Genomic DNA, 26,599 nt, shown 5'->3' on the forward strand with positions numbered 1-26,599 from the left:
CTATTGAATCATTCCCATGGTGAACGACTAGCTACACTATGAAACTACACACTATTGAATCATTCCCATGGTGAACGACTAGCTACACTATGAAACTACACACTATTGAATCATTCCCATGGTGAACGACTAGCTACACTATGAAACTACACACTATTGAATCATTCCCATGGTGAACGACTAGCTACACTATGAAACTACACACTATTGAATCATTCCCATGGTGAACGACTAGCTACACTATGAAACTACACTATTGAATCATTCCCATGGTGAACGACTAGCTACACTATGAAACTACACTATTGAATCATTCCCATGGTGAACGACTAGCTACACTATGAAACTACACTATTGAATCATTCCCATGGTGAACGACTAGCTACACTATGAAACTACACTATTGAATCATTCCCATGGTGAACGACTAGCTACACTATGAAACTACACTATTGAATCATTCCCATGGTGAATGACTAGCTACACTATGAAACTACACTATTGAATCATTCCCATGGTGAACGACTAGCTACACTATGAAACTACACTATTGAATCATTCCCATGGTGAATGACTAGCTACACTATGAAACTACACTATTGAATCATTCCCATGGTGAATGACTAGCTACACTATGAAACTACACTATTGAATTATTCCCATGGTGAATGATTAGCTACACTATGAAACTACACACTATTGCAGAGAGTTTGATATTACCGACCGCATTTAATATGGTGAAAACAATGTGTGGGGAGGCACAGAAACTAACATCAATACCTTTGTCAGATAACACTCTTATTAAACAAAGAACTTATACAATTTCTAGCAATCAAGAGGAAACTCTGAGTCAAACGACCCCAGCATTTGCTCTCCAAATGGACGTGAGGGACACTCACAGTTAACGTCCATTCGTCTGGAGAAGACAATCAGAAATACTGTTCATGTTTTTCAATGACAGCCATAGCCCCAAATAAAAAAAAAGTCAACATTGGTTGTTAAATTACATCATTTTTGTTCACACGGGTGGAGGTCACCAGAAATTACAAATGGGGTCGTGGGTCAAAAATGTTTGGGAACCCTTGAGTTACAGTATAACCCCTGCTCAGCAGCATATTCCCTACAGTACAAAAAAATAAATAAATAAATAAATGCATGAAATGTATTGTATGCATTCACTACTGTAAGTCGCTCTGGATAAGAGCGTCTGCTAAATGACTAAAATGTAAATGTAAAATGTACAGCACATTCCCTACAGCATGTATCCTGGCTATGCTCCTGGTGCTCCTGGCTATGTTCTGGTGCTCCTAGCTATGTCCTGGTGCTCCTAGCTATGTCCTGGTGCTCCTGGCTAATGTCCCTGGTGCTCCTGGCTATGTCCCTGGTGCTCCTGGCTATGTCCCTGGTGCTCCTGGCTATGTCCCTGGTGCTCCTGGCTATGTCCCTGGTGCTCCTGGCTATGTCCTGGTGCTCCTGGCTAATGTCCCTGGTGCTCCTGGCTAATGTCCCTGGTGCTCCTGGCTAATGTCCCTGGTGCTCCTGGCTAATGTCCCTGGTGCTCCTGGCTATGTCCTGGTGCTCCTGGCTATGCCCTGGTGCTCCTGGCTATGCCCTGGTGCTCCTGGCTATGTCCCTGGTGCTCCTGGCTATGTCCCTGGTGCTCCTGGCTATGTCCCTGGTGCTCCTGGCTATGTCCTGGTGCTCCTGACTATGTGTTCTTGGTGACATACTATTGCTGTAACATACATGTCTGTTTTCTGCTTTGCCACCGTCCTGTTCGGTTCTGGTTTTCCTTCCTGCAGGAGGTTGGTCCAGGACACCTTGGTCTCTGCCTGGAATTACTATTATCTTAACATGATGCTCTGGTAGTGAGAGAGCAGAGTCTACAGACTAACGCATTGAACGTATTTCAATCTTTTATAATAAAATGAACCAACCAAGTGGCGTTTCGTGTCTGAACCTGGTTAAAGAAAGACTGAATGAACATCAAACAATAATTCAGGAGACATCAGGGCTCTACGTACAAACACCACCGAAAGGGAAATTCACACTTCAACATGAAGTCCGAAGAGAGGGCAGACACAGCAATGGATGGAGCCAAGGCGGTAGGACATACCTGAGAGGCAAGGAAGGAGTGGAGCTACTGAGATCACATCCTGTGCTATTGAGGCGGCGGGTGTAAGAGGAGCTACGACTCAGCCAGCTGAGAGAGAGGGAGAGAGGAGGAGGGGTGTAAGAGGCACTACGACTCAGCCAGCTGAGAGAGAGGGGGGAGAGAGAAATAGCAAGAGAGAGAGAAAGAGCTGGAGAGAGAGAAAGAGGGCGAGAGAGAGAGAGAGATAGTGAAAGATGGAGAGAGAGAGAGAGAGAGAGACAGAGAGAAAGAGACAGAGAGATAGTGAAAGATGGAGAGAGAGACAGAGAGAGAGAGAGAGAGAGAGATAGTGAAAGATGGAGAGGGGGGAGGGAGAAAGAGAGGTGGGGTGATGCAGTGAAGCTCAAAACCTGTTTAGCTATTCACTCACACACACACACACACACACACACACACACACACACACACACACACACACACACACACACACACACACACACACACACACACACACACACACACACAGAAGCTGATGAGCAGCCTTTCACAGCCATTCCATACTGTGGTACGTGACAGCATCATGTGAGGCAAGCTGCTAGTGCTGTCTGGTATACTGAAGACTAGAGGTCGACCGATTAGGATTTTTCAACGCCGATACTGATACCGATTATTGGAGGGCCAAAAAACCCGCTGCCGATTAATCGGCCGATTTTTTAAAACTTTTATTTATTTATTTGTAATAATGACAATTACAACAATACTGAATGAACACTTATTTTCACTTAATATAATACATCAATAAAATCAATTTAGCCTCAAATAAATAATGAAACATGTTCAATTTGGTTTAAATAATGCAAAAACACAATGTTGGAGAAGAAAGTAAAAGTGCAATATGTGCCATGTAAAAAAGCTAACGTTTAAGTTCCTTGCTCAGAACATGAGAACATATGAAAGCTGGTGGTTCCTTTTAACATGAGTCTTCAATATTCCCAGGTAAGAAGTTTTAGGTTGTAGTTATTATAGGAACTATAGGACTATTTCTCTCTATACGATTTGTATTTAATATACCTTTGACTATTGGATGTTCTTATAGGCACTTTAGTATTGCCAGTGTAACAGTATAGCTTCCGTCCCTCTGCTCGCCCCTACCTGGGCTCGAACCAGGTACACATCGACAACAGCCACCCTCGAAGCAGCGTTACCCATGTAGAGCAAGGGGAACAACTACTCCAAGTCTCAGAGCGAGTGACGTTTGAAACGCTATTAGAGCGCACCCCGCTAACTAGTTAGCCATTTCACATCGGTTACACCAGCCTAATCTCGGGGGTTGATAGGCTTGAAGTCATAAACAGCGCAATGCTTGAAGAATTGCGAAGAGCTGTTGGCAAAACGCACGAAGGTGCTGTTTGAATGAATGCTTACGAGCCTGCTGCTGCCTACCATCGCTCAGTCAGACTGCTCTATCAAATATCAAATCATAGACTTAATTATAACATAATAACACACAGAAATACGAGCCTTTGGTCATTAATATGGTCGAATCCGGAAACTATAATTTAGAAAAAGAAACGTTTATTATTTCAGTGAAATACGGAACCATTCCGTATTATATCTAACGGGTGGCATCCCTAAGTCTAAATATTCCTGTTACATTGCACAACCTTCAATGTTATGTCATAATTATGTACAATTCTGGCAAATTAACTACGGCCTTTGTTAGGAATAAATGGACTTCACACAGTTCGCAACGAGCCAGGCGGCCCAAACTGCTGTCTATACCCTGACTGCTTGCACGGAACGCAAGAGAAGTGACACAAATTCATGTTAGCAGGCAATATTAACTAAATATGCAGGTTTAAAAATATATACTTGCGTATTGATTTTAAAGAAAGGCATTGATGTTTATGGTTAGGTACATTGGTGCAACGACAGTGCTTTTTTCGCAAATGCGCTTGTTTAATCATCACCCGTTTGTCGAAGTAGACTGTGATTCGATGAGAAATTAACAGGCGCCGCATCGATTATATGCAACACAGGACACATTAGATAAACTCGTAATATCATCAACCATGTGTAGTTAACTAGTGATTATGTTATGTTAAGATTGATTGTTTTTTATAAGATAAGTTTAATGCTAGCTAGCAACTTACCTTGGCTTCTTGCTGCCCTCGCGTAACAGGCAGGCTCCTCGCGTAACAGGCAGGTGGTTAGAGCGTTGGACTAGTAACCGGAAGGTTGCAAAAACGAATCCCCCCTGAACAAGGCAGTTAACCCCCATTCCCAGGCCGTCATTGAAAATAAGAATGTGTTCTTAATCTGACTTGCCTAGTTAAATAAAGGTGTAAAAAAAAAATAATACAAATAAAATAAAAATTTATTAAAATCGGCTAATCGGTGGCCAAAAAGACAGATTACCGATTGTTATGAAAACTTGAAAATCGGCCCTAATTAATCGGCCATTCCGATTAATCGGTCGACCTCTACCGAAGACACGTCTCATTGGATTGGGGTTAACTAACCTGCTACTGGTGTCTGGTATACTGAAGACACGTCTCATTGGACTGGGGTTAACTAACCTGCTAGTGCTGTCTGGGTTGGTATCTGGTATACTGAAGACACGTCTCATTGGACTGGGGTTAACTAACCTGCTACTGGTGTCTGGTATACTGAAGAGACGTCTCATTGGACTGGGGTTAACTAACCTGCTAGTGCTGTCTGGGTTGGTGTCTGGTATACTGAAGACATGTCGTGTTGGACTGGGGTTAACTAACCTGCTAGTGCTGTCTGGGTTGGTGTCTGGTATACTGAAGACACGTCGTGTTGGACTGGGGTTAACTAACCTGCTAGTGCTGTCTGGGTTGGTGTCTGGTATAATGAAGAGACGTCTCATTGGACTGGGGTTAACTAACCTGCTAGTGCTGTCTGGGTTGGTGTCTGGTATACTGAAGACACGTCGTGTTGGACTGGGGTTAACTAACCTGCTACTGGTGTCTGGTATACTGAAGACACGTCTCATTGGACTGGGGTTAACTAACCTGCTAGTGCTGTCTGGGTTGGTGTCTGGTATACTGAAGAGACGTCGTGTTGGACTGGGGTTCACTCTGGCAGTCCTCGGTTCCTGAAAGTACAAGGGCGTTTGATGATCTATCAATACCTAGCTTTGAATAGTTTCAACCATATCACCACCAACTAGTTGGTCCAGTCTAAGAGGACAGTGCTGATGTAGTTGGTCCAGTCTAAGAGGACAGTACTGATGTAGTTGGTCCAGTCTAAGAGGACAGTAGTGATGTAGTTGGTCCAGTCTAAGAGGACAGTAGTGATGTAGTTGGTCCAGTCTAAGAGGACAGTAGTGATGTAGTTGGTCCAGTCTAAGAGGACAGTAGTGATGTAGTTGGTCCAGTCTAAGAGGACAGTGCTGATGTAGTTGGTCCAGTCTAAGAGGACAGTAGTGATGTAGTTGGTCCAGTCTAAGAGGACAGTAGTGATGTAGTTGGTCCAGTCTAAGAGGACAGTAGTGATGTAGTTGGTCCAGTCTAAGAGGACAGTGCTGATGTAGTTGGTCCAGTCTAAGAGGACAGTGCTGATGTAGTTGGTCCAGTCTAAGAGGACAGTAGTGTATTAGCGATACTGATGTAGTTGGTCCAGTCTAAGAGGACAGTAGTGATGTAGTTGGTCCAGTCTAAGAGGACAGTGCTGATGTAGTTGGTCCAGTCTAAGAGGACAGTACTGATGTAGTTGGTCCAGTCTAAGAGGACAGTAGTGAAGGTGGTAAATGACCTTTTAATGACGTCAGACCGAGGCTCTGCATCTGTCCTCATGCTCCTAGATCTTAGTGCCGCTTTTGATACCATCGATCACCACATTCTTTTGGAGAGATTGGAAACCCAAATTGGTCTACATGGACAAGTTCTGGCCTGGTTTAGATCTTATCTGTCGGAAAGATATCAGTTTGTCTCTGTGAATGGTTCGTCCTCTGACAAATCAATTGTAAATTTCGGTGTTCCTCAAGGTTCCGTTCTAGGACCACTATTGTTTTCACTATATATTTTACCTCTTGGGGATGTCATTCGAAAACATAATGTTAAATTTCACTGCTATGCGGACGACACACAGCTGTACATTTCAATGAAACATGGTGAAGCCCCAAAATTGCCCTCGCTAGAAGCCTGTGTTTCAGACATAAGGAAGTGGATGGCTGCAAATTTTCTACTTTTAAACTCGGACAAAACAGAGATGCTTGTCCTAGGTCCCAAGAAACAAAGAGATCTTCTGTTGAATCTGACAATTAATCTGGATGGTTGTACAGTCGTCTCAAATAAAACTGTGAAGGACCTCGGCGTTACTCTGGACCCTGATCTCTCTTTTGAAGAACATATCAAGACTGCTTCAAGGACAGCTTTTTTCCATCTACGTAACATTGCAAAAATCAGAAACTTTCTGTCCAAAAATGACGCAGAAAAATTAATCCATGCTTTTGTTACTTCTAGGCTCGACTACTGCAATGCTCTACTTTCCGGCTACCCGGATAAAGCACTAAACAAACTTCAGTTAGTGCTAAATACGGCTGCTAGAATCCTGACTAGAACCCAAAAAATTGATCATATTACTCCAGTGCTAGCCTCCCTACACTGGCTTCCTGTTAAGGCAAGGGCTGATTTCAAGGTTTTACTGCTAACCTACAAAGCATTACATGGGCTTGCTCCTACCTATCTTTCCGATTTGGTCCTGCCGTACATACCTACACGTACGCTACGGTCACAAGACGCAGGCCTCCTAATTGTCCCTAGAATTTCTAAGCAAACGGCTGGAGGTAGGGCTTTCTCCTATAGAGCTCCATTTTTATGGAATGGTCTGCCTACCCATGTGAGAGACGCAGACTCAGTCTCAACCTTTAAGTCTTTACTGAAGACTTATCTCTTCAGTAGGTCCTATGATTAAGTATAGTCTGGCCCAGGAGTGTGAAGGTGAACGGAAAGGCTGGAGCAACGAACCGCCCTTGCTGTCTCTGCCTTGTCGGTTCCCCTCTTCCCACTGGGATTCTCTGCCTCTAACCCTTTTACAGGGGCTGAGTCACTGACTTACTGGTGTTCTTCCATGCCGTCCATGGGAGGGGTGCGTCACTTGAGTAGGTTGAGCCACTGACGTGGTCTTCCCGTCTGGGTTGGCGCCCCCCCCTTGGGTTGTGCCGTGGCGGACATCTTTGTGGGCTATACTCGGCCTTGTCTTCGGACGGTAAGTTGGTGGTTGTAGATATCCCTCTAGTGGTGTGGGGGCTGTGCTTTGGCAAAGTGGGTGGGGTTATATCCTGCCTGTTTGGCCCTGTCCGGGGGTATCATCGGATGGGGCCACAGTGTCTTCTGATCCCTCCTGTCTCAGCCTCCAGTATTTATGCTGCAGTAGTTTATGTGTCGGGGGGCTAGGGTCAGTCTGTTACATCTGGAGTATTCTCTTGTCTTATCCGGTGTCCTGTGTGAATGTAAATATGCTCTCTCTAATTCTCTCTTTCTTTCTTTCTCTCGGAGGACCTGAGCCCTAGGACTACCTGGCATGATGACTCCTTGCTGTCCCCAGTCCACCTGGCCATGCTGCTGCTCCAGTTTCAACTGTTCTGCCTGCGGCTACGGAACCCTGACCTGTTCACCGGACGTGCTTGTTGCACCCTCGACAATTACTATGATTATTATTATTTGACCATGCTGGTCATTTACGAACATTTTAACATCTTGACCATGTTCTGTTATAATATCCACCCGGCACAGCCAGAAGAGGACTGGCCACCCCTCATAGCCTGGTTCCTCTCTAGGTTTCTTCCTAGGTTTTTGGCCTTTCTCAGGAGTTTTTCCTAGGGAGTTTTTCCCAGCCACCGTGCTTCTTTCACATGCATTGCTTGCTGTTTGGGGTTTTAGGCTGGGTTTCTGTACAGCACTTTGAGATTTCAGCTGATGTACGAAGGGCTATATAAATAAATTTGATTTGATTTGATTTTGATTTAGTGATGTAGTTGGTCCAGTCTAAGAGGACAGTAGTGATGTAGTTGGTCCAGTCTAAGAGGACAGTGCTGATGTAGTTGGTCCAGTCTAAGAGGACAGTGCTGATGTAGTTGGTCCAGTCTAAGAGGACAGTAGTGTATTAGCGATACTGATGTAGTTGGTCCAGTCTAAGAGGACAGTGCTGATGTAGTTGGTCCAGTTTAAGATGCAGTTGTAATTCCTTGATTCCTCGTGTCCTCTCTCCTTGCCTACTTCTCTAAATAGATTGGAGGTTGTTTTGAGAAGGAAATGAGGAGAGGAATCAAGGGAATACAATGAGGAGAGGAATCAAGGGAATACAACTCAAATTCACCCTGTGATTCTTCTGTATTGTATTTCTAAGATATCAACAGTTGTCACAAATAATTCTAAGCCTGTGACGCTCCTGTGACGCTCCGGTACCTTTTAAAGGTGTGTTTTTACCATCAATGTGGTCTGGTTCCAGTACCTTGGTGTCTGTAGTGGTGTCAGAGCTGAGGCGTGGGCTGGAGGCAGAGCGGATCATACCCAGACCCGACTGAGGCGCCCCGCGGGTGGACTCCTGGCTTGGGTCGGTGGTACCTGAAGGCCCCAGGGTCACGGAGCTGCCTGCCTTACGAAGAGAGGTCCTCCAGGAGCCAGGGGCCGCACCAGGGGCTGAGCTAGGTGCCGCCTCTGGGGCTGGGGGCTTCCCTGGGTCCTGCTGCAGAAGGAGAGAGAGAGATTTACGATTCACTGATCAAATCAGATTAATAAAAAGGTCATAAAAGGCAATTTACCAAATCACTTTAAAATAGTCAATAGCAGAGTGTACAGGTTGTTCATCTGACTTTTCCCCCCAGGAAGTAGCCGACTCCATCAACAGGTAGCTACCAAGTCACAGCTGCCCGAGGCAGCATTCTGACGTTCAAACACCAACAGAAACCGTGGCATACCTTTTTAACAGTGTTTCCTGAAGTGCTGGTTGCCGTGGAGGTAGCATGGGGGGAGGAGCTGTTGCGTTTGTTGTTCAAGTTGTTGATGATCTCTCGGTTTTTGGCTTTCTCTGCAACAATCACCATCAGCCCGTTAATAATGACATGATTCTCTGCAACAATCACCATCAGCCCGTTAATAATGACATGATTCTCTGCAACAATCACCATCAGCCCGTTAATAATGACATGATTCTCTGCAACAATCACCATCAGCCCGTTAATAATGACATGATTCTCTGCAACAATCACCATCGGCCCGTTAACGAAATGATTCTCTACAATAGAACAAATCCACATGATTCTCTACAATGGAACAAGTCCTCATGATTCTCTACAATGGAACAAGTCCTCATGATTCTCTACAATGGAACAAGTCCACATGATTCACTACAATGGAACAAGTCCACATGATTCACTACAATGGAACAAGTCCACATGATTCACTACAATGGAACAAGTCCACATGATTCTCTACAATAGAACAAGTCCACATGATTCTCTACAATAGAACAAGTCCACATGATTCACTACAATGGAACAAGTCCACATGATTGTCTACAATAGAACAAGTCCACATGATTCTCTACAATAGAACAAGTCCACATGATTCACTACAATGGAACAAGTCCACATGATTCTCTACAATAGAACAAGTCCACATGATTCACTACAATGGAACAAGTCCACATGATTCTCTACAATAGAACAAGTCCACATGATTCTCTACAATAGAACAAGTCCACATGATTCTCTACAATAGAACAAGTCCACATGATTCTCTACAATAGAACAAGTCCACATGATTCACTACAATGGAACAAGTCCACATGATTCACTACAATGGAACAAGTCCACATGATTCACTACAATGGAACAAGTCCACATGATTCACTACAATGGAACAAGTCCACATGATTCACTACAATGGAACAAGTCCACATGATTCACTACAATAGAACAAGTCCACATGATTCTCTACAATAGAACAAGTCCACATGATTCTCTACAATAGAACAAGTCCACATGATTCTCTACAATAGAACAAGTCCACATGATTCACTACAATAGAACAAGTCCTCATGATTCTCTACAATGGAACAAGTCCACATGATTCTCTACAATAGAACAAGTCCACATGATTCTCTACAATGGAACAAGTCCACATGATTCTCTACAATAGAACAAGTCCACATGATTCTCTACAATGGAACAAGTCCACATGATTCTCTACAATGGAACAAGTCCTCATGATTCTCTACAATAGAACAAGTCCACATGATTCTCTACAATAGAACAAGTCCACATGATTCTCTACAATAGAACAAGTCCTCATGATTCTCTACAATAGAACAAGTCCACATTGGGTTGCAGTCTTTCAGGCATGAATCATGACAGGGTTTAGGGCCCTTTCCATTTCAATTCAGTAAACTCTAAATTTTACTTCATGAATGGACTAGACTGAGATGGACTTGGCACCAGGGAAACGTAATTTTCTCTCAGTCTCTCACCTGATTCTGCATCGCTCTCAGACTCGTCCTCGTCTTCTTCTGAACTGGAGCTGCTGGAGGCCTTGGCCTGTCCCCCCTCCTCATCCTCATCCTCAGCAGGGCTGCTGGTCAGGGCAGGGGGAGGGTGTTTCTCTCTCTCGTGGAGGCAGATCTTCTCCCGGCTGCTCATACGAGAGATTGAGGTCCTGCAGGGGGTGGGGAGAGGATGATAGGTAGGCATGGAGGAACCAAATCAGTCAGGGTGATCACTAAGGGCGTAGACAATCAGTGTGTGTGTGTGTAAACAAAAACAAACAAAACCAGGAGGAGGACTGTAAATGAATCCTGTGTGGGAGACTGAGGGACAGCTTCCAGGAGGAGGACTGTAAATGAATCCTCTATGGGAGACTGAGGGACAGCTTCCAGGAGGAGGACTGTAACTGGACCCTGTGTGGGAGATTGAGGGACAGCTTCCAGGAGGAGGACTGTAAATGAATCCGGTGTGGGAGACTGAGGGACAACTTCCAGGAGGAGGACTGTAAATTAATCCTCTATGGGAGACTGAGGGACAGCTTAACTACATGAATACTATTGGATGACCAGGCCGTCACTGTAAATAATAATTTGTTCATAACTGATTCTATTGGTAGAGGTGTGTCAGGTGGGTAAGAGTGTCTGATTCTATTGGTAGAGGTGTGTCAGGTGGGTAACAGACAGTGTCTGATTCTATTGGTAGAGGTGTGTCAGGTGGGTAAGAGTGTCTGATTCTATTGGTAGAGGTGTGTCAGGTGGGTAACAGACAGTGTCTGATTCTATTGGTAGAGAGGTGTCAGGTGGGTAACAGACAGTGTCTGATTCTATTGGTAGAGAGGTGTCAGGTGGGTAACAGTGTCTGATTCTATTGGTAGAGGTGTGTCAGGTGGGTAACAGACAGTGTCTGATTCTATTGGTAGAGAGGTGTCAGGTGAGTAACAGACTGGCACAGACAACAGACATGCTGGGGCACTGACTTGCGTGGTCGAACCGATGCCATATGAATAGGAGGGCTGGTCTCGATGACAGGAGGCTGGGACAGCTTGGCTTTTTCTGTACGCAGCTAGAGAGAGAGAGATGTACCGAGTAAATATACAGGAAGACATATACAGCGTAAATATAGTTATATACAGGAAGACAAATACAGAGTAAATATACAGGAAGACATGAACAGAGTAAATATACAGAAAGACGAACAGAGTAAATATACAGGAATACATGAACAGAGTAAATATACTGGAAGACATATACAGAGTAAATATACAGGAAGATATATACAGAGTAAATAAAAAGAGATATATACAGAGTCAATATACAGAAAGACATGAACAGAGTCAATATACAGAAAGACATGAACAGAGTAAATATACAGGAAGACATGAACAGAGTAAATATACAGGAAGACATGAACAGAGTAAATATACAGGAAGACATGAACAGAGTAAATATACAGGAAGACATATACAGAGTAAATATACAGGAAGACATATACAGAGTAAATATACAGGAAGACATGAACAGAGTAAATATACAGGAATACATGAACAGAGTAAATATACTGGAAGACATATACAGAGTAAATATACAGGAAGACATATACAGAGTAAATATACAGGAAGACATATACAGAGTAAATATACAGGAAGACATATACAGAGTAAATATACAGGAAGATATGAACAGAGTAAATAAAAAGAGATATATACAGAGTCAATATACAGGAAGACTTGAACAGAGTAAATATACAGGAAGACATGAACAGAGTAAATATACTGGAAGATATATACAGAGTAAATATACAGGAAGACATATACAGAATAAATATACAGATATATACAGGAAGACATATACAGAGTAAATATACAGGAAGACATGAACAGAGTAAATATACAGGAAGACATGAACAGAGTAAATATACAGCAAGACATGAACAGAGTAAATATACAGCAAGACATGAACAGAGTAAATATACAGCAAGACATGAACAGAGTAAATATACAGCAAGACATGAACAGAGTAAATATACAGCAAGACATATACAGAGTAAATATACAGCAAGACATATACAGAGTAAATATACAGGAAGACATATACAGAGTAAATATACAGGAAGACATGAACAGAGTAAATATACAGGAAGACATGAACAGAGTAAATATACAGCAAGACATGAACAGAGTAAATATACAGGAAGACATGAACTGAGTAAATATACTGGAAGATATATACAGAGTAAATATACAGAGTAAATATACAAGACATATACAGAGTAAATATACAGGAAGACATATACAGAGTAAATATACAAGACATATACAGAGTAAATATACAAAAAGACATATACAGAGTAAATATACAGAGTAAATATACAGGAAGACATAAACAGAGTAAATATACAGGAAGACATACAGTACCAGTGAAAGGTTTGGACACACCTACTCATTCAAGAGTTTCTTTATTTTTACTATTTTCTACATTGTAGAATAATAGTGAAGACATCAAAACTATGAAATAACACATATGGAATCATGTAGTAACCAAAAACAAAGTGTTAAATAAATCAAAAATATATTTTATATTAATAATAGTGCACTTTATAGGGCATAGGATGCCATTAGGACGGCGCCAGAGAACTCACAGCGTTCTGTTTCTTTGTCAGCTCCTCCAGAGTGTCCACTAGGGCGTCATCGGCTACCTCTAGAGGGGTTTGTCCCTGGAACAAGGACACCTATAATTTAGTGCATTGACATTAAGAGTGTCCACAATGGCACCCTATTCCCTGGATAATACACTACTTTAGACAAGGGCCCTGGTCTAAAGTAGTGCACTATATAGGGAATAGGGTTCTATAGGGTTCTGGTCTAAAGTAGTGCACTATATAGGAGATAGGGTGCCATTTGGGATGATTCCATTACCAACCCCTGTGTAACAATACTGCTGAGCCAGCATGTAGTATAGGAGTGTTTACATTGCATGAGCCATTACTCAGAGTGATTGAGATGCTGTGTGTGTCTGGGTACATAGGGAGAATAATACAGCCCCAGAGTGGAGGGGTCTGGGGGAGACTAATACAGCCCCAGAGTGGAGGGGTCTGGGGGAGAATAATACAGCCCCAGAGTGGAGGGGTCTGGGGGAGACTAATACAGCCCCAGAGTGGAGGGGTCTGGGGGAGAATAATACAGCCCCAGAGTGGAGGGGTCTGGGGGAGACTAATACAGCCCCAGAGTGGAGGGGTCTGGGGGAGACTAATACAGCCCCAGAGTGGAGGGGTCTGGGGGAGACTAATACAGCCCCAGAGTGGAGGGGTCTGGGGGAGACTAATACAGCCATAGAGTGGAGGGGTCATAATACCCATAAAACCTAGTGGTCAAACAAGGAAACGGTTCCAATCGTTTTCCACCATTCATTTTTCCCCATAGGGGATTTTAAAAACACTTCAAATAAAGGCTGTGTTTCCTGTAGGCTTACCGTGGCGTGACGTTTTGATAAGCGTGTAAATCTCTCTCTGACGAGGTGACTTTTATCAATATATTCAACTCTATTTACTCTCAGATTAGAACATGCTAATTAGCATGCGGCGGGGGGGGTGTTCTTAATGTTTTGTGCACTGAGTGCATGCGTCTTCACCCCACTCACCACGTTGTTGAGAGCAGCCATGTCACACATGTTGTCAGCCAGCAGAGAACAGACCTCCTGCTGCCCCCAGTGAGCTGCAGCGTGCAGGGCTGTCCAACCATCCACATCACCACTGTCTAAATCCAGACTACACTGGAGCAGGACTCTGTGGGGGGGGGGTGAAGAGGGTGAGAGATGAGGGTTGGAGAGAGAGAGAGGAGGGAGAGAAAGAGATGAGGGGGAGAGAGAGATGAGGGTGGGTGAGAGAGAGGAGGGAGAGAAGTGGGAGAGAGATGAGGGTGAGAGAGAGAGGAGGGAGAGAAGTGGGAGAGAGATGAGGGTGGGAGAGAGAGAAGGGAGAGGAGTGTTTAGCATGTTTAGTACATTTAGCACGTTTAGCATGTTTACTATGCGTAGCACTGGCTTTATCAATAAGTGCATTGAGGACGTCGTCCCCACAGTGACTGTACGCACAGACCCCAACCAGAAGCCATGGATTACAGGCAACATTCGCACTGACCTAAAGGGTAGAGCTGCCGCTTTTCAAGGTACGAGACTCTAACCCGGAAGCTTACAAGAAATCCCGCTATGCCCTCTGACAAACCATCAAACAGGCAAAGCGTCAATACAGGACTAAGACTGAATCCTACTACACCGGCTCTGACACTCATCTATGTGGCAGGGCTAGCAAACTATTACAGACTACAAAGAGAAGCACAGCCATGAGCTGCCCAGTGACACGAGCCTACCAGACAAGTTAAATTACTTCTATGCTCGCTCCGAGGCAAGCAACACTGAGGCATGCATGAGAGCATCAGCTGTTCCGGACGATTGTGTGATCACGCTCTCCGTAGCCGACGTGAGTAAGACCTTTAAACAGGTCAACATACACAAGGCTGCGGGGCCAGACGGATTACCAGGACGTGTGCTCCGGGAACATGTCCCTGATTGAGTCTCTAATACCAACATGTTTTAAGCAGACCACCATAGTCCCTGTGCCCACTCACTTCATGACTTCTATGTAGCCCTTGGCAGCAGCCACGTGTAGCGCTGTGGCCTTGGTGTTAGGGTGAGGTGTGAGCGCGCCACTTCCTGCCAGCACCGCGTTGGCATCCGCCAGCATCACCCGCTCCTCTTCCCGCCGCGCCATGTCCACGTCAACCCCTAAGAGAGAGGAAGAGGGACACATGCAACAGATGGGTACCCAGATTCCATAATAATCCCTAGTTACCCTGCTTCTAGAACACCCAGATTCCATAATAATCCCTAGTTACCCTGCTTCTAGAACACCCAGATTCCATAATAATCCCTAGTTACCCTGCTTCTAGAACACCCAGATTCCATAATAATCCCTAGTTACCCTGCTTCTAGAACACCCAGATTCCATAATAATCCCTAGTTACCCTGCTTCTAGAACACCCAGACTACATAATAATCCCTAGTGACCCTGCTTCTAGTATTATAGAACACCCAGACTACATAATAATCCCTAGTTACCCTGCTTCTAGAACACCCAGACTACATAATAATCCCTAGTGACCCTGCTTCTAGAACACCCAGACTACATAATAATCCCTAGTTACCCTGCTTCTAGAACACCCAGACTACATAATAATCCCTAGTGACCCTGCTTCTAGTATTATAGAACACCCAGACTACATAATAATCCCTAGTTACCCTGCTTCTAGAACACCCAGACTACATAATAATCCCTAGTGACCCTGCTTCTAGAACACCCAGACTACATAATAATCCCTAGTGACCCTGCTTCTAGAACACCCAGACTACATAATAATCCCTAGTGACCCTGCTTCTAGGTCTCTCCCTACAGCATCCTCAGTGAGTTAATGACTATGTTAATGTCGGTCTTTGTGTTAACGAGGCGTTACTATGAATACCTAACACCCTACCTTGTTTCTTGATCTCTCCCTTCAGCAGTCTCTCCATAGCGTCCTCAGTGACCACATCCAGAGGAAGCTCTCCTTCGCTGTTCACCGCCCCCACACGTGCACCGTGCTCTATCAGGTACCTGCAACATAGACACACAACATAATGGTTCCTACACACACACACACACACACACACACACACACACACACACACACACACACACACACAACATAATGTTTTCTACACACACACACACACAACAATGGTTCCTACACACACACACACACAACATAATGGTTCCTACACACACACACACAACATAATGGTTCCTACACACACAAACACCACATCAATATCAATGTATTGTACAGTGCAGTGGTTCTTCATCCTGGTAACAAGGAGTTCACATTTAACACTGATCATGGCTTGTTTATTGTTTACTCCATGTGTAACTGTGTGTTGTTGTTTACTCCATGTGTAACTGTGTTGTTATTTACTCCATGTGTAACTGTGTTGTTGTTTACGCCATGTGTAACTGTGTGTTGTTGTATGTGTCGAACTGCTTTGCTTTATCTTGGCCAGGTCGCAGTTATAAATGAAAACTTGTTCTCAACTAACCAACCTGGTTAAATAAAGGTAAAATAAAAATAAATAAATAAAAATCAAAAGGTTTGATGATGAGTTGATTAGTTGAGTCAGGTGTGCAACCCCTTTGGGGTCCTCAGGACCAGGATGTAGAACCAGTAGTATAGTGGAACAGTGTGATATTAAATAGACAGAGGACCCACTTGGTGATCTGTATGAACCCGCAGGAGGCAGCAGCGTGGAGGGGAGTCCATCCCTCGTTATCCCCCCGGTTTACATCACTTCCACTCTCCACCAGAAACTGGACCATCTCTGCATTCTCATCTATACACGCCTGGAGAGGACAGGAAACACACTGGAAGGTGAGAGATGTGAGTGAGAGGACAGGAAACACAGTGGAAGGTGAGAGATGTGAGAGAGAGAGGACAGGAAACACACTGGAAGGTGAGAGATGTGAGAGAGAGGACAGGAAACACACTGGAAGGTGAGAGATGTGAGTGAGAGAGGACAGGAAACACACTGGAAGGTGAGAGATGTGTGAGAGAGAGAGGACAGGAAACACATTGGAAGGTGAGAGATGTGAGTGAGAGGACAGGAAACACATTGGAAGGTGAGAGATGTGTGAGAGAGAGAGGACAGGAAACACAGTGGAAGGTGAGAGATGTGAGAGAGAGGACAGGAAACACACTGGAAGGTGAGAGATGTGAGTGAGAGAGGACAGGAAACACACTGGAAGGTGAGAGATGTGTGAGAGAGAGAGGACAGGAAACACATTGGAAGGTGAGAGATGTGAGTGAGAGAGGACAGTAAACACATTGGAAGGTGAGAGATGTGAGTGAGAGAGGACAGGAAACACATTGGAAGGTGAGAGATGTGAGTGAGAGAGGACAGGAAACACATTGGAAGGTGAGAGATGTGAGTGAGAGAGGACAGGAAACACATTGGAAGGTGAGAGATGTGAGTGAACTTGATTATAAATCAAGTTTTAAAAGCATACTGTGAGTTTTGGGTCTAATGAGACCTTCATCAGACGATACATGATCACAAGCTGAATCTTTACACATTGATTAAAACATTTTTCTTCGACCTAGAGAGGGGGAACAGAGACTTGTTAGAGATGAGATTGTGGTTTTAATGGCTAAATGGATTAGTGCACAGTGCTAGCAACACCGTGGTTTTGGGTTTAATTCCCAGATGGGCCATTGAATAAATACAGTCACTGGTCAATGTTGACATTTCTGTTCCGTCGCATAAAAGCATCTGCTAAATAACCAGATTTCTTATTCTGGACAACTTTGGACTACGTAAGGCTATAAGAGGTGTTTCTGTTTCATTTCCAACTCAATTCTGAACACTTGATTAGTGGTACACTCCTGGATAATTAACTTTGGGTTGGTAGCTAATACAAATCTAGACGGTTCTAAAACCTGGAGTGTCTGTCTGTCTGTCTCTACATGGCCTGTGGTTAGTAGGTAGACAAAAGAGCATGTTTAGAAGGTACCAGATTAGGATTTGATTTGGGGTTGCAGGGTATGAGCCTAGGATTTGATTTGGGGTTGCAGGGTACGAGGTTAGGATTTGATTTAGGGGTTGACTCCAGACCTCACGCTAAACGACTCCAGACCTCACGCTAAACTAATAAACGACTCCAGACCTCACGCTAAACGACTCCAGAACTCACGCTAAACTAATAAACGACTCCAGACCTCACGCTAAACTAATAAACGACTCCAGACCTCACGCTAAACTAATAAACGACTCCAGACCTCACGCTAAACTAATAAACGAATCCAGACCTCACGCTAAACTAATAAACGACTCCAGACCTCACGCTAAACTAATAAACAAATCCAGACCTCACGCTAAACTAATAAACGACTCCAGACCTCACGCTAAACGACTCCAGACCTCACGCTAAACTAATAAACGACTCCAGACCTCACGCTAAACTAATAAACGACTCCAGACCTCACGCTAAACTAATAAACGACTCCAGACCTCACGCTAAACTAATAAACGACTCCAGACCTCACGCTAAACTAATAAACGACTCCAGACCTCACGCTAAACTAATAAACGACTCCAGACCTCACGCTAAACTAATAAACGACTCCAGACCTCACGCTAAACGAATAAACGACTCCAGACCTCACGCTAAACGAATAAACGACTCCAGACCTCACGCTAAACGAATAAACGACTCCAGACCTCACGCTAAACTAATAAACGACTCCAGACCTCACGCTAAACGAATAAACGACTCCAGACCTCACGCTAAACGACTCCAGACCTCACGCTAAACTAATAAACGACTCCAGACCTCACGCTAAACTAATAAACGACTCCAGACCTCACGCTAAACTAATAAACGACTCCAGACCTCACGCTAAACTAATAAACGACTCCAGACCTCACGCTAAACTAATAAACGACTCCAGACCTCACGCTAAACTAATAAACGACTCCAGACCTCACGCTAAACTAATAAACGACTCCAGACCTCACGCTAAACTAATAAACGACTCCAGACCTCACGCTAAACGACACCAGACCTCACGCTAAACGACTCCAGACCTCACGCTAAACGACTCCAGACCTCATACTAAACTAATAAACGACTCCAGACCTCACGTTAAACGACTCCAGACCTCACGCTAAACTAATAAACGACTCCAGACCTCACGCTAAACTAATAAACGACTCCAGACCTCACGCTAAACTAATAAACGACTCCAGACCTCACGCTAAACTAATAAACGACTCCAGACCTCACGCTAAACTAATAAACGACTCCAGACCTCACGCTAAACTAATAAACGACTCCAGACCTCACGCTAAACTAATAAACGACTCCAGACCTAACGCTAAACTAATAAACGACTCCAGACCTCACGCTAAACGACTCCAGACCTCATGCTAAACTAATAAACGACTCCAGAACTCACGCTAAAATAATAAACGACTCCAGACCTCACGCTAAACTAATAAACGACTCCAGACCTCACGCTAAACTAATAAACGACTCCAGACCTCACGCTAAACTAATAAACGACTCCAGACCTCACGCTAAACTAATAAACGACTCCAGACCTCACGCTAAACTAATAAACGACTCCAGACCTCACGCTAAACGACTCCAGACCTCACGCTAAACGACTCCAGACCTCACGCTAAACTAATAAACGACTCCAGACCTCACGCTAAACGACTCCAGACCTCACGCTAAACTAATAAACGACTCCAGACCTCACGCTAAACTAATAAACGACTCCAGACCTCACGCTAAACTAATAAACGACTCCAGACCTCACGCTAAACGACTCCAGACCTCATGCTAAACTAATAAACGACTCCAGAACTCACGCTAAAATAATAAACGACTCCAGACCTCACGCTAAACTAATAAACGACTCCAGACCTCACGCTAAACTAATAAACGACTCCAGACCTCACGCTAAACTAATAAACGACTCCAGACCTCACGCTAAACTAATAAACGACTCCAGACCTCATGCTAAACTAATAAACGACTCCAGACCTCATGCTAAACTAATAAACGACTCCAGACCTCATGCTAAACCACTGACTCCAGTTTCCAGTCTGAGATCCCTGCTCTGCCATTTACTCAGACTGGGAAGGCCAACCGTCAATAAGCCATTCTCTAAGAGGCTTTCCTTTTAAAATCAACCAATTACAAAGCTATGAGGTCCACCTCCTTGTTCATAAAGTGACATAATTGGTTGCCTGGAAGAATAAAAGTTAACTTACTCTACAGTGAGACCTACACTACATTAACATTTACTAGAGCTTTGTAAAACCTAGAGCTAATTTACTGTAGAGAGAGAGGGAAACAGGGAGACCCCCTCCAGGCTAATACTTTACTCCTCTCACCGCAATATAGTCCGAGTACCAACAAGCACCCTATTCCCCATAGGGCTCTGGTCTAAAGTAGTGCACTATATAGGGAATAGGGTTCTATAGGGTCCTGGTCTAAAGTAGTGCACTATATAGGGAATAGGGTTCTATAGGGCTCTGGTCTAAAGTAGTGCACTATATAGGGAATAGGGTTCTATAGGGCTCTGGTCTAAAGTAGTGCACTATATATAGGGAATAGGGTTCTATAGGGCCCTGGTCTAAAGTAGTGCACTATATATAGGGAATAGGGTTCTATAGGGCCCTGGTCTAAAGTAGTGCACTATATAGGGAATAGGGTTCTATAGGGTCCTGGTCTAAAGTAGTGCACTATATAGGGAATAGGGTTCTATAGGGCCCTGGTCTAAAGTAGTGCACTATATAGGGAATAGGGTTCTATAGGGCTCTGGTCTAAAGTAGTGCACTATATATAGGGAATAGGGTTCTATTTGGGACTCTAGTCCCCTCCACGGGCCAACGAGCTGAATGAACAGAGGACATTTCTCATCTCTTTTAGTTCTCCTTGTTGTGAATGTGGCTGTGCATTAGTTTTCTACCAGTGGTTCTGCCGCTCCTTCACTGGGTCATCACGTGACTCAGTCATTGTGGAAATGGCCTTTCGACAGCAGCAGCAGCAGCTGTTAGAAGGAGAATGTTTTTCCATTTCTTCATCTGAAATCCCCAAAGTCCCCACCATCGGGATTTGAAAGGGAGAAACAGAGGGAGACTGAGGAAGAGAGAGAGAGAGAGAGAGAGAGAGAGAGAAGAGGGGAGAGAGAGAGAGAAACGAGGGGGCAGAGGAGAGAGAGGGAGAAGAGGGGAGGAAGGGAGAGAGAGAGAGAGAGAGAGGGAGAAGACAGGGGCTTTAGATGGAAGGGGGTGGAAAGTTTGGAGCGAGGGCCTATATTTAATTATCGTTGCCAGGCAACTAGTGAGCAACAGAGGAGAAAGGGATGGATGGCACTGGGTGACAGCAGGACCAGGGTGACAGGAGGACCAGACCAATGTATCGTCTACGTCCCAACTGACACCCTGTTCCCTACATAGTCAAAAGAAGTGTACTACGTAGGGAATACGGTGCCATTTGGGACGTAATCTAAAGAAGAGAGCAGTTCACGACACGTGCAAGGACCACATCCTCACAACTCACACAGACACGTTCTCATCGTTAGAACAACAGGCCACAGGAAAGCGAATTAGAGACGAAATAGTCTGGCCTCAGATGGTAAACCCACGTTGCTGTTAAAGGATAAGAGAATTCTACTATAACTGACAACGTCAGAAGATGTTTGAGATAAAATGGTGTGCGATTCCTCCAGACTAATAGTTTTCAGTAGATGGTATAAAGGAGCGTGGATGTACAGACCTGTCTTCCTTTATATTCATTAGGCCAGCATGAGATGTGTGACTACAACCATTTTTCAAGACAGTTTCCAAGAGAGTGAAGCGAAACTCTAATCCATCGTTATAAGGTTGGACCCACTATATAGGGTCCCGAGTGGCGCAGCAGTCTAAAGGCACTGCATCTAGAGGCGTCACTACAGTACCTGGTTCGATTCCAGGCTGTATCACAAATACGAATTTGTTCTGAACTGACTTGCCAAGTTAAATAAAAGGTTAAATAACAAATAAATAAAACATGTAAGGAGAGAGCTTCAGACCCTCCAGGTAAGGAGAGAGCTTCAGACCCTCCAGGTAAGGAGAGAGCTTCAGACCCTCCAGGTAAGGAGAGAGCTTCAGACCCTCCAGGTAAGGAGAGAGCTTCAGACCCTCCAGGTAAGGAGAGAGCTTCAGACTCTCCAGGTAAGGAGAGAGCTTCAGACCCTCCAGGTAAGGAGAGAGGTTCAGACCCTCCAGGTAAGGAGAGAGCTATGTGTTTGGGTATAATATATAAATACTGCATGTTGGGTCGGTACAGTCACAGTGTGACAGTGATGGAATCCAGACTACTGGTAGAGTCTCCCTCCCTCCTCTCAAGCTAAGTGGGTGAGAGAGCAGAACACACACACACACATACATACACACACACGGTCGACATGGTAAAACATGGTGTGTGTGTAGAGTAGAACAATTAGCTAAATGGCTATGGCTTAATTTCCAATGGGAATTTAATCTAAAACAGGACCTATGACAACATCTTTTACACACAGAACAAACTATATTCTCTTGCATCCTCCCATTGTCACAGGCCCATCCTCCCACTGGACTGAGGGGGAGTCGTCACAGGCCCATCCTCCCACTGGACTGAGGGGGAGTCGTCACAGGCCCATCCTCCCACTGGACTGAGGGGGAGTCGTCACAGGCCCCATCCTCCCACTGGACTGATGGGGGAGGGGGTCGTCACAGGCCCATCCTCCACTGGACTGCGGGGGGACGTCACAGGCCCATCCTCCACTGGACTGAGGGGGGGCGTCATAGGCCCGTCCTCCCACTGGACTGAGGGGGGCGTCATAGGCCCATCCTCCCACTGGACTGAGGGGGGGGGCGTCATAGGCCCATCCTCCCACTGGACTGAGGGGGGGGCGTCATAGGCCCGTCCTCCCACTGGACTGAGGGGGGGGGCGTCATAGGCCCGTCCTCCCACTGGACTGAGGGGGGGCATCATAGGCCCATCCTCCCACTGGACTGAGGGGGGGGGGCGTCATAGGCCCATCCTCCCACTGGACTGAGGGGGGGGGCGTCATAGGCCCATCCTCCCACTGGACTGAGGGGGGGCGTCATAGGCCCATCCTCCCACTGGACTGAGGGGGGGCGTCATAGTACCGTCCTCCCACTGGACTGAGGGGGGGGGCGTCATAGGCCCGTCCTCCCACTGGACTGAGGGGGGGCGTCATAGGCCCATCCTCCCACTGGACTGAGGGGGGGGCGTCATAGGCCCATCCTCCCACTGGACTGAGGGGGGGCGTCATAGGCCCGTCCTCCCACTGGACTGAGGGGGAGCGTCATAGGCCCGTCTTCCCACTGGACTGAGGGGGGGCGTCATAGGCCCGTCCTCCCACTGGACTGAGGGGGGGCGTCATAGGCCCGTCCTCCCACTGGACTGAGGGGGGGCGTCTTAGGCCCATCCTCCCACTGGACTGAGGGGGGGGCGTCATAGGCCCGTCCTCCCACTGGACTGAGGGGGGACGTCACAGGCCCATCCTCCCACTGGACTGAGGGGGGGGGGGGTCGTCATAGGCCCGTCCTCCCACTGGACTGAGGGGGGTCGTCACAGGCCCGTCCTCCCACTGGACTGAGGGGGGTCGTCACAGGCCCATCCTCCCACTGGACTGAGGGGGGGCGTCATAGGCCCATCCTCCCACTGGACTGAGGGGGGGCGTCATAGGCCCATCCTCCCACTGGACTGAGGGGGGGGTCGTCATAGGCCCATCCTCCCACTGGACTGAGGGGGGGCGTCATAGGCCCGTCCTCCCACTGGACTGAGGGGGGGCGTCATAGGCCCGTCCTCCCACTGGACTGAGGGGGGGCGTCATAGGCCCGTCCTCCCACTGGACTGAGGGGGGGCGTCATAGGCCCGTCCTCCCACTGGACTGAGGGGGGGCGTCATAGGCCCATCCTCCCACTGGACTGAGGGGGGTCGTCATAGGCCCATCCTCCCACTGGACTGAGGGGGGGGGCGTCATAGGCCCATCCTCCCACTGGACTGAGGGGGGGGGGCGTCATAGGCCCGTCCTCCCACTGGACTGAGGGGGGGGGCGTCATAGGCCCGTCCTCCCACTGGACTGAGGGGGGGCGTCATAGGCCCGTCCTCCCACTGGACTGAGGGGGGGCGTCATAGGCCCGTCCTCCCACTGGACTGAGGGGGGGCGTCATAGGCCCATCCTCCCACTGGACTGAAGGGGGGCGTCATAGGCCCGTCCTCCCACTGGACTGAGGGGGGGCGTCATAGGCCCATCCTCCCAATGGACTGAGGGGGGGCGTCATAGGCCCGTCCTCCCACTGGACTGAGGGGGGGCGTCATAGGCCCGTCCTCCCACTGGACTGAGGGGGGGCGTCATAGGCCCAACACAATCATAAAAACAGTAAAAAGGCCCTTGAGGCTCCATTTCCTCCCATATTAAAGTGCATTGGAGATCATTCCACACGGTAGGCGCAAAAAAAAATGTCCCCAGTAGAGACGGAAGGGATCTCCAGAGTTAGCCATCTCTCTGGCCCGTACATCTATAGGTTAATAACGAGGTATGGTGTGGAGGAAGTTTACGCAAGAGGGCTGTATTGACAAGAAGAGTGCAATGCATTGATCTACGAGACTTCAAGAAGGGCCAGCCCACATTCTGATACAGAATGCAGTGATGTGTACTGAACCCATCGACCATAATAAAACGATATCCCCATGGCCACGCGGGCGATATCCCCATGGCCACGCGGGCGATATCCCCATGGCCACATAGACGATATGCATGTTGAATTAGTTTTCTGCTTTTTAAATGAAAGACAGGACCTGTTCCTATAGAAGACTATTTTAAAATGTTTTAATTTTTAATTTCTAAACTAACTCATCAACACGCTTTTTGAAAGACAGATTTTCATCAATCCAGATGCCCAGATATTTATAAACAAGGACACAAATCAATGAGGGCACCATCCAAAGTACACAGGAAAATCTCTTCCCAACTATTTTGCAATATATATGGCACAGCTGTAAATGTTTTGGTCCTTAAATGAAACTGGTATACTTTTTTATTTATCAACATTTTCTTTAACCAATGATGGTCTTTAATGCAGAGCTGACAGAGAAGTTCCTTACTTTCTCCCCTTCCATTTATGCGGAAATGCCGCAATTAGTTGGTTGTAATTTCCATATGTTTTAGTTAGCTGCATGTATGACATAACTCCACCAGTCGTATTTATGATATAATTCATAAAGATTATACCACAATATTTGTTGTATTATTTGCTCTGTTATTTTCTAGTGGATTAAATTTAATAGTATAAAACTCGTTTTCCAACCACTCCACACATTTCTTGTTAACAAACTATAGTTTTGGCAAGTCGGTTATGACATCTACTTTGTGCATGACACAAGTCATTTTTCCAACAATTGTTTACAGACAGATTATTTCACTTATAATTCACTGTATCACAATTCCAGTGGGTCAGAAGTTTTCATACACTAAGTTGACTGTGCCTTTTAACAGCGTGGAAAATTCCAGAAAATGTCAAGGCTTTAGAAGCTTCTGATAGGCTAATTGACATAATTTGAGTCAATTGGAGGTGTACCTGTTGATGTATTTCAAGGCCTACCTTCAAAGTGCCTCTTTGCTTGGGAAAATCAAAGAAAAATCAGCCAAGACCTCAGAAGAAAAATTGTAGACCTCCTGAAGTCTGGTTCATCCTTGGGAGCAATTTCCAAACGCCTGAAGGTACCACGTTCATCTGTACAAACAATAGTACGCAAGTATAAACACCATGGGACCAAGCAGCCGTCATACTGCTCAGGAAGGAGACGTGTTCTGTCTCTTAGAGATGAATGTACTTTGGTGCGAAAAGTGCAAATCAATCCCAGAACAACAGCAAAGGACCTTGTGAAGATGCTGGAGGAAACGGGTACAAAATGATCTATATCCACAGTAAAACGAGTCCTATGTCGACACAACCTGAAAGGCCGCTCAACAAGGAAGAAGCCACTGCTCCAAAACCACCATAAAAAAGCCAAATTACAGTTTAGACTGCACATGGGGACAAAGATAGTACTTTTTGGAGAAATGTCCTCTGGTCTGATGAAACAAAAACAGAACTGTTTTGCCATAATGACCATCGTTATGTTTGGAGGAAAAAGGTGGAGGCTTGCAAGCCGAAGAACAGCATCCCAACCATGAAGCACGTGGGTGGCAACATCATGTTGTGGGGGTGCTTTGCTACAGGAGGGACTGGTGCACTTCACAAAATAGATGGCATCATAAGGGAGGAAAATGATGTGGATATATTGAAGCAACATCTCAAGACATCAGTCAGGAAGTTAAAGCTTGGTCGCAAATGGGTCTTCCAAATGGA

General features: G+C 45.6%; 1 protein-coding gene and 1 long non-coding RNA gene across 6 annotated transcripts in view; both read right to left on the reverse strand.

The window, feature by feature from the left end:
• Positions 1-26,599, reverse strand: part of zmp:0000001167 (protein phosphatase 1 regulatory subunit 12A) — a 48,553-nt gene that overhangs the window by 16,067 nt on the left and 5,887 nt on the right. For 2 of the 4 annotated variants that reach the window (XM_029759511.1, XM_029759512.1), the window contains exons 2-13: positions 16,897-17,027; positions 16,129-16,247; positions 15,226-15,382; positions 14,240-14,384; positions 13,242-13,316; positions 11,581-11,666; positions 10,592-10,776; positions 9,042-9,151; positions 8,576-8,809; positions 5,134-5,216; positions 4,870-5,076; positions 2,117-2,203 (exon numbers count right to left, since the gene is read on the reverse strand). In XM_029759511.1, the coding sequence (XP_029615371.1) occupies positions 2,117-2,203; positions 4,870-5,076; positions 5,134-5,216; positions 8,576-8,809; positions 9,042-9,151; positions 10,592-10,776; positions 11,581-11,666; positions 13,242-13,316; positions 14,240-14,384; positions 15,226-15,382; positions 16,129-16,247; positions 16,897-17,027 (1,619 nt within the window). The remainder of the gene's footprint in view (positions 1-2,116; positions 2,204-4,869; positions 5,077-5,133; positions 5,217-8,575; positions 8,810-9,041; positions 9,152-10,591; positions 10,777-11,580; positions 11,667-13,241; positions 13,317-14,239; positions 14,385-15,225; positions 15,383-16,128; positions 16,248-16,896; positions 17,028-26,599) is intronic. The other 2 variants (XM_029759513.1, XM_029759514.1) reach the window with 2 other exon arrangements.
• Positions 17,579-20,357, reverse strand: LOC115197723 (uncharacterized). Of its 2 annotated transcripts, XR_003879053.1 has the most exons (7): positions 20,172-20,203; positions 19,858-19,999; positions 19,664-19,813; positions 19,462-19,551; positions 18,984-19,223; positions 18,602-18,931; positions 17,579-18,519 (listed from the first exon to the last, which is right to left on the reverse strand). It is a non-coding gene; the product is annotated as an uncharacterized LOC115197723 (long non-coding RNA). The 2 variants fall into 2 exon arrangements; XR_003879052.1 differs by having other exon boundaries at positions 19,664-19,999; positions 20,142-20,357.

This window comes from Salmo trutta, chromosome 7 (genome assembly GCF_901001165.1).
Source record: "Salmo trutta chromosome 7, fSalTru1.1, whole genome shotgun sequence".
NCBI classification, from domain to species: Eukaryota; Metazoa; Chordata; class Actinopteri; order Salmoniformes; family Salmonidae; genus Salmo; species Salmo trutta.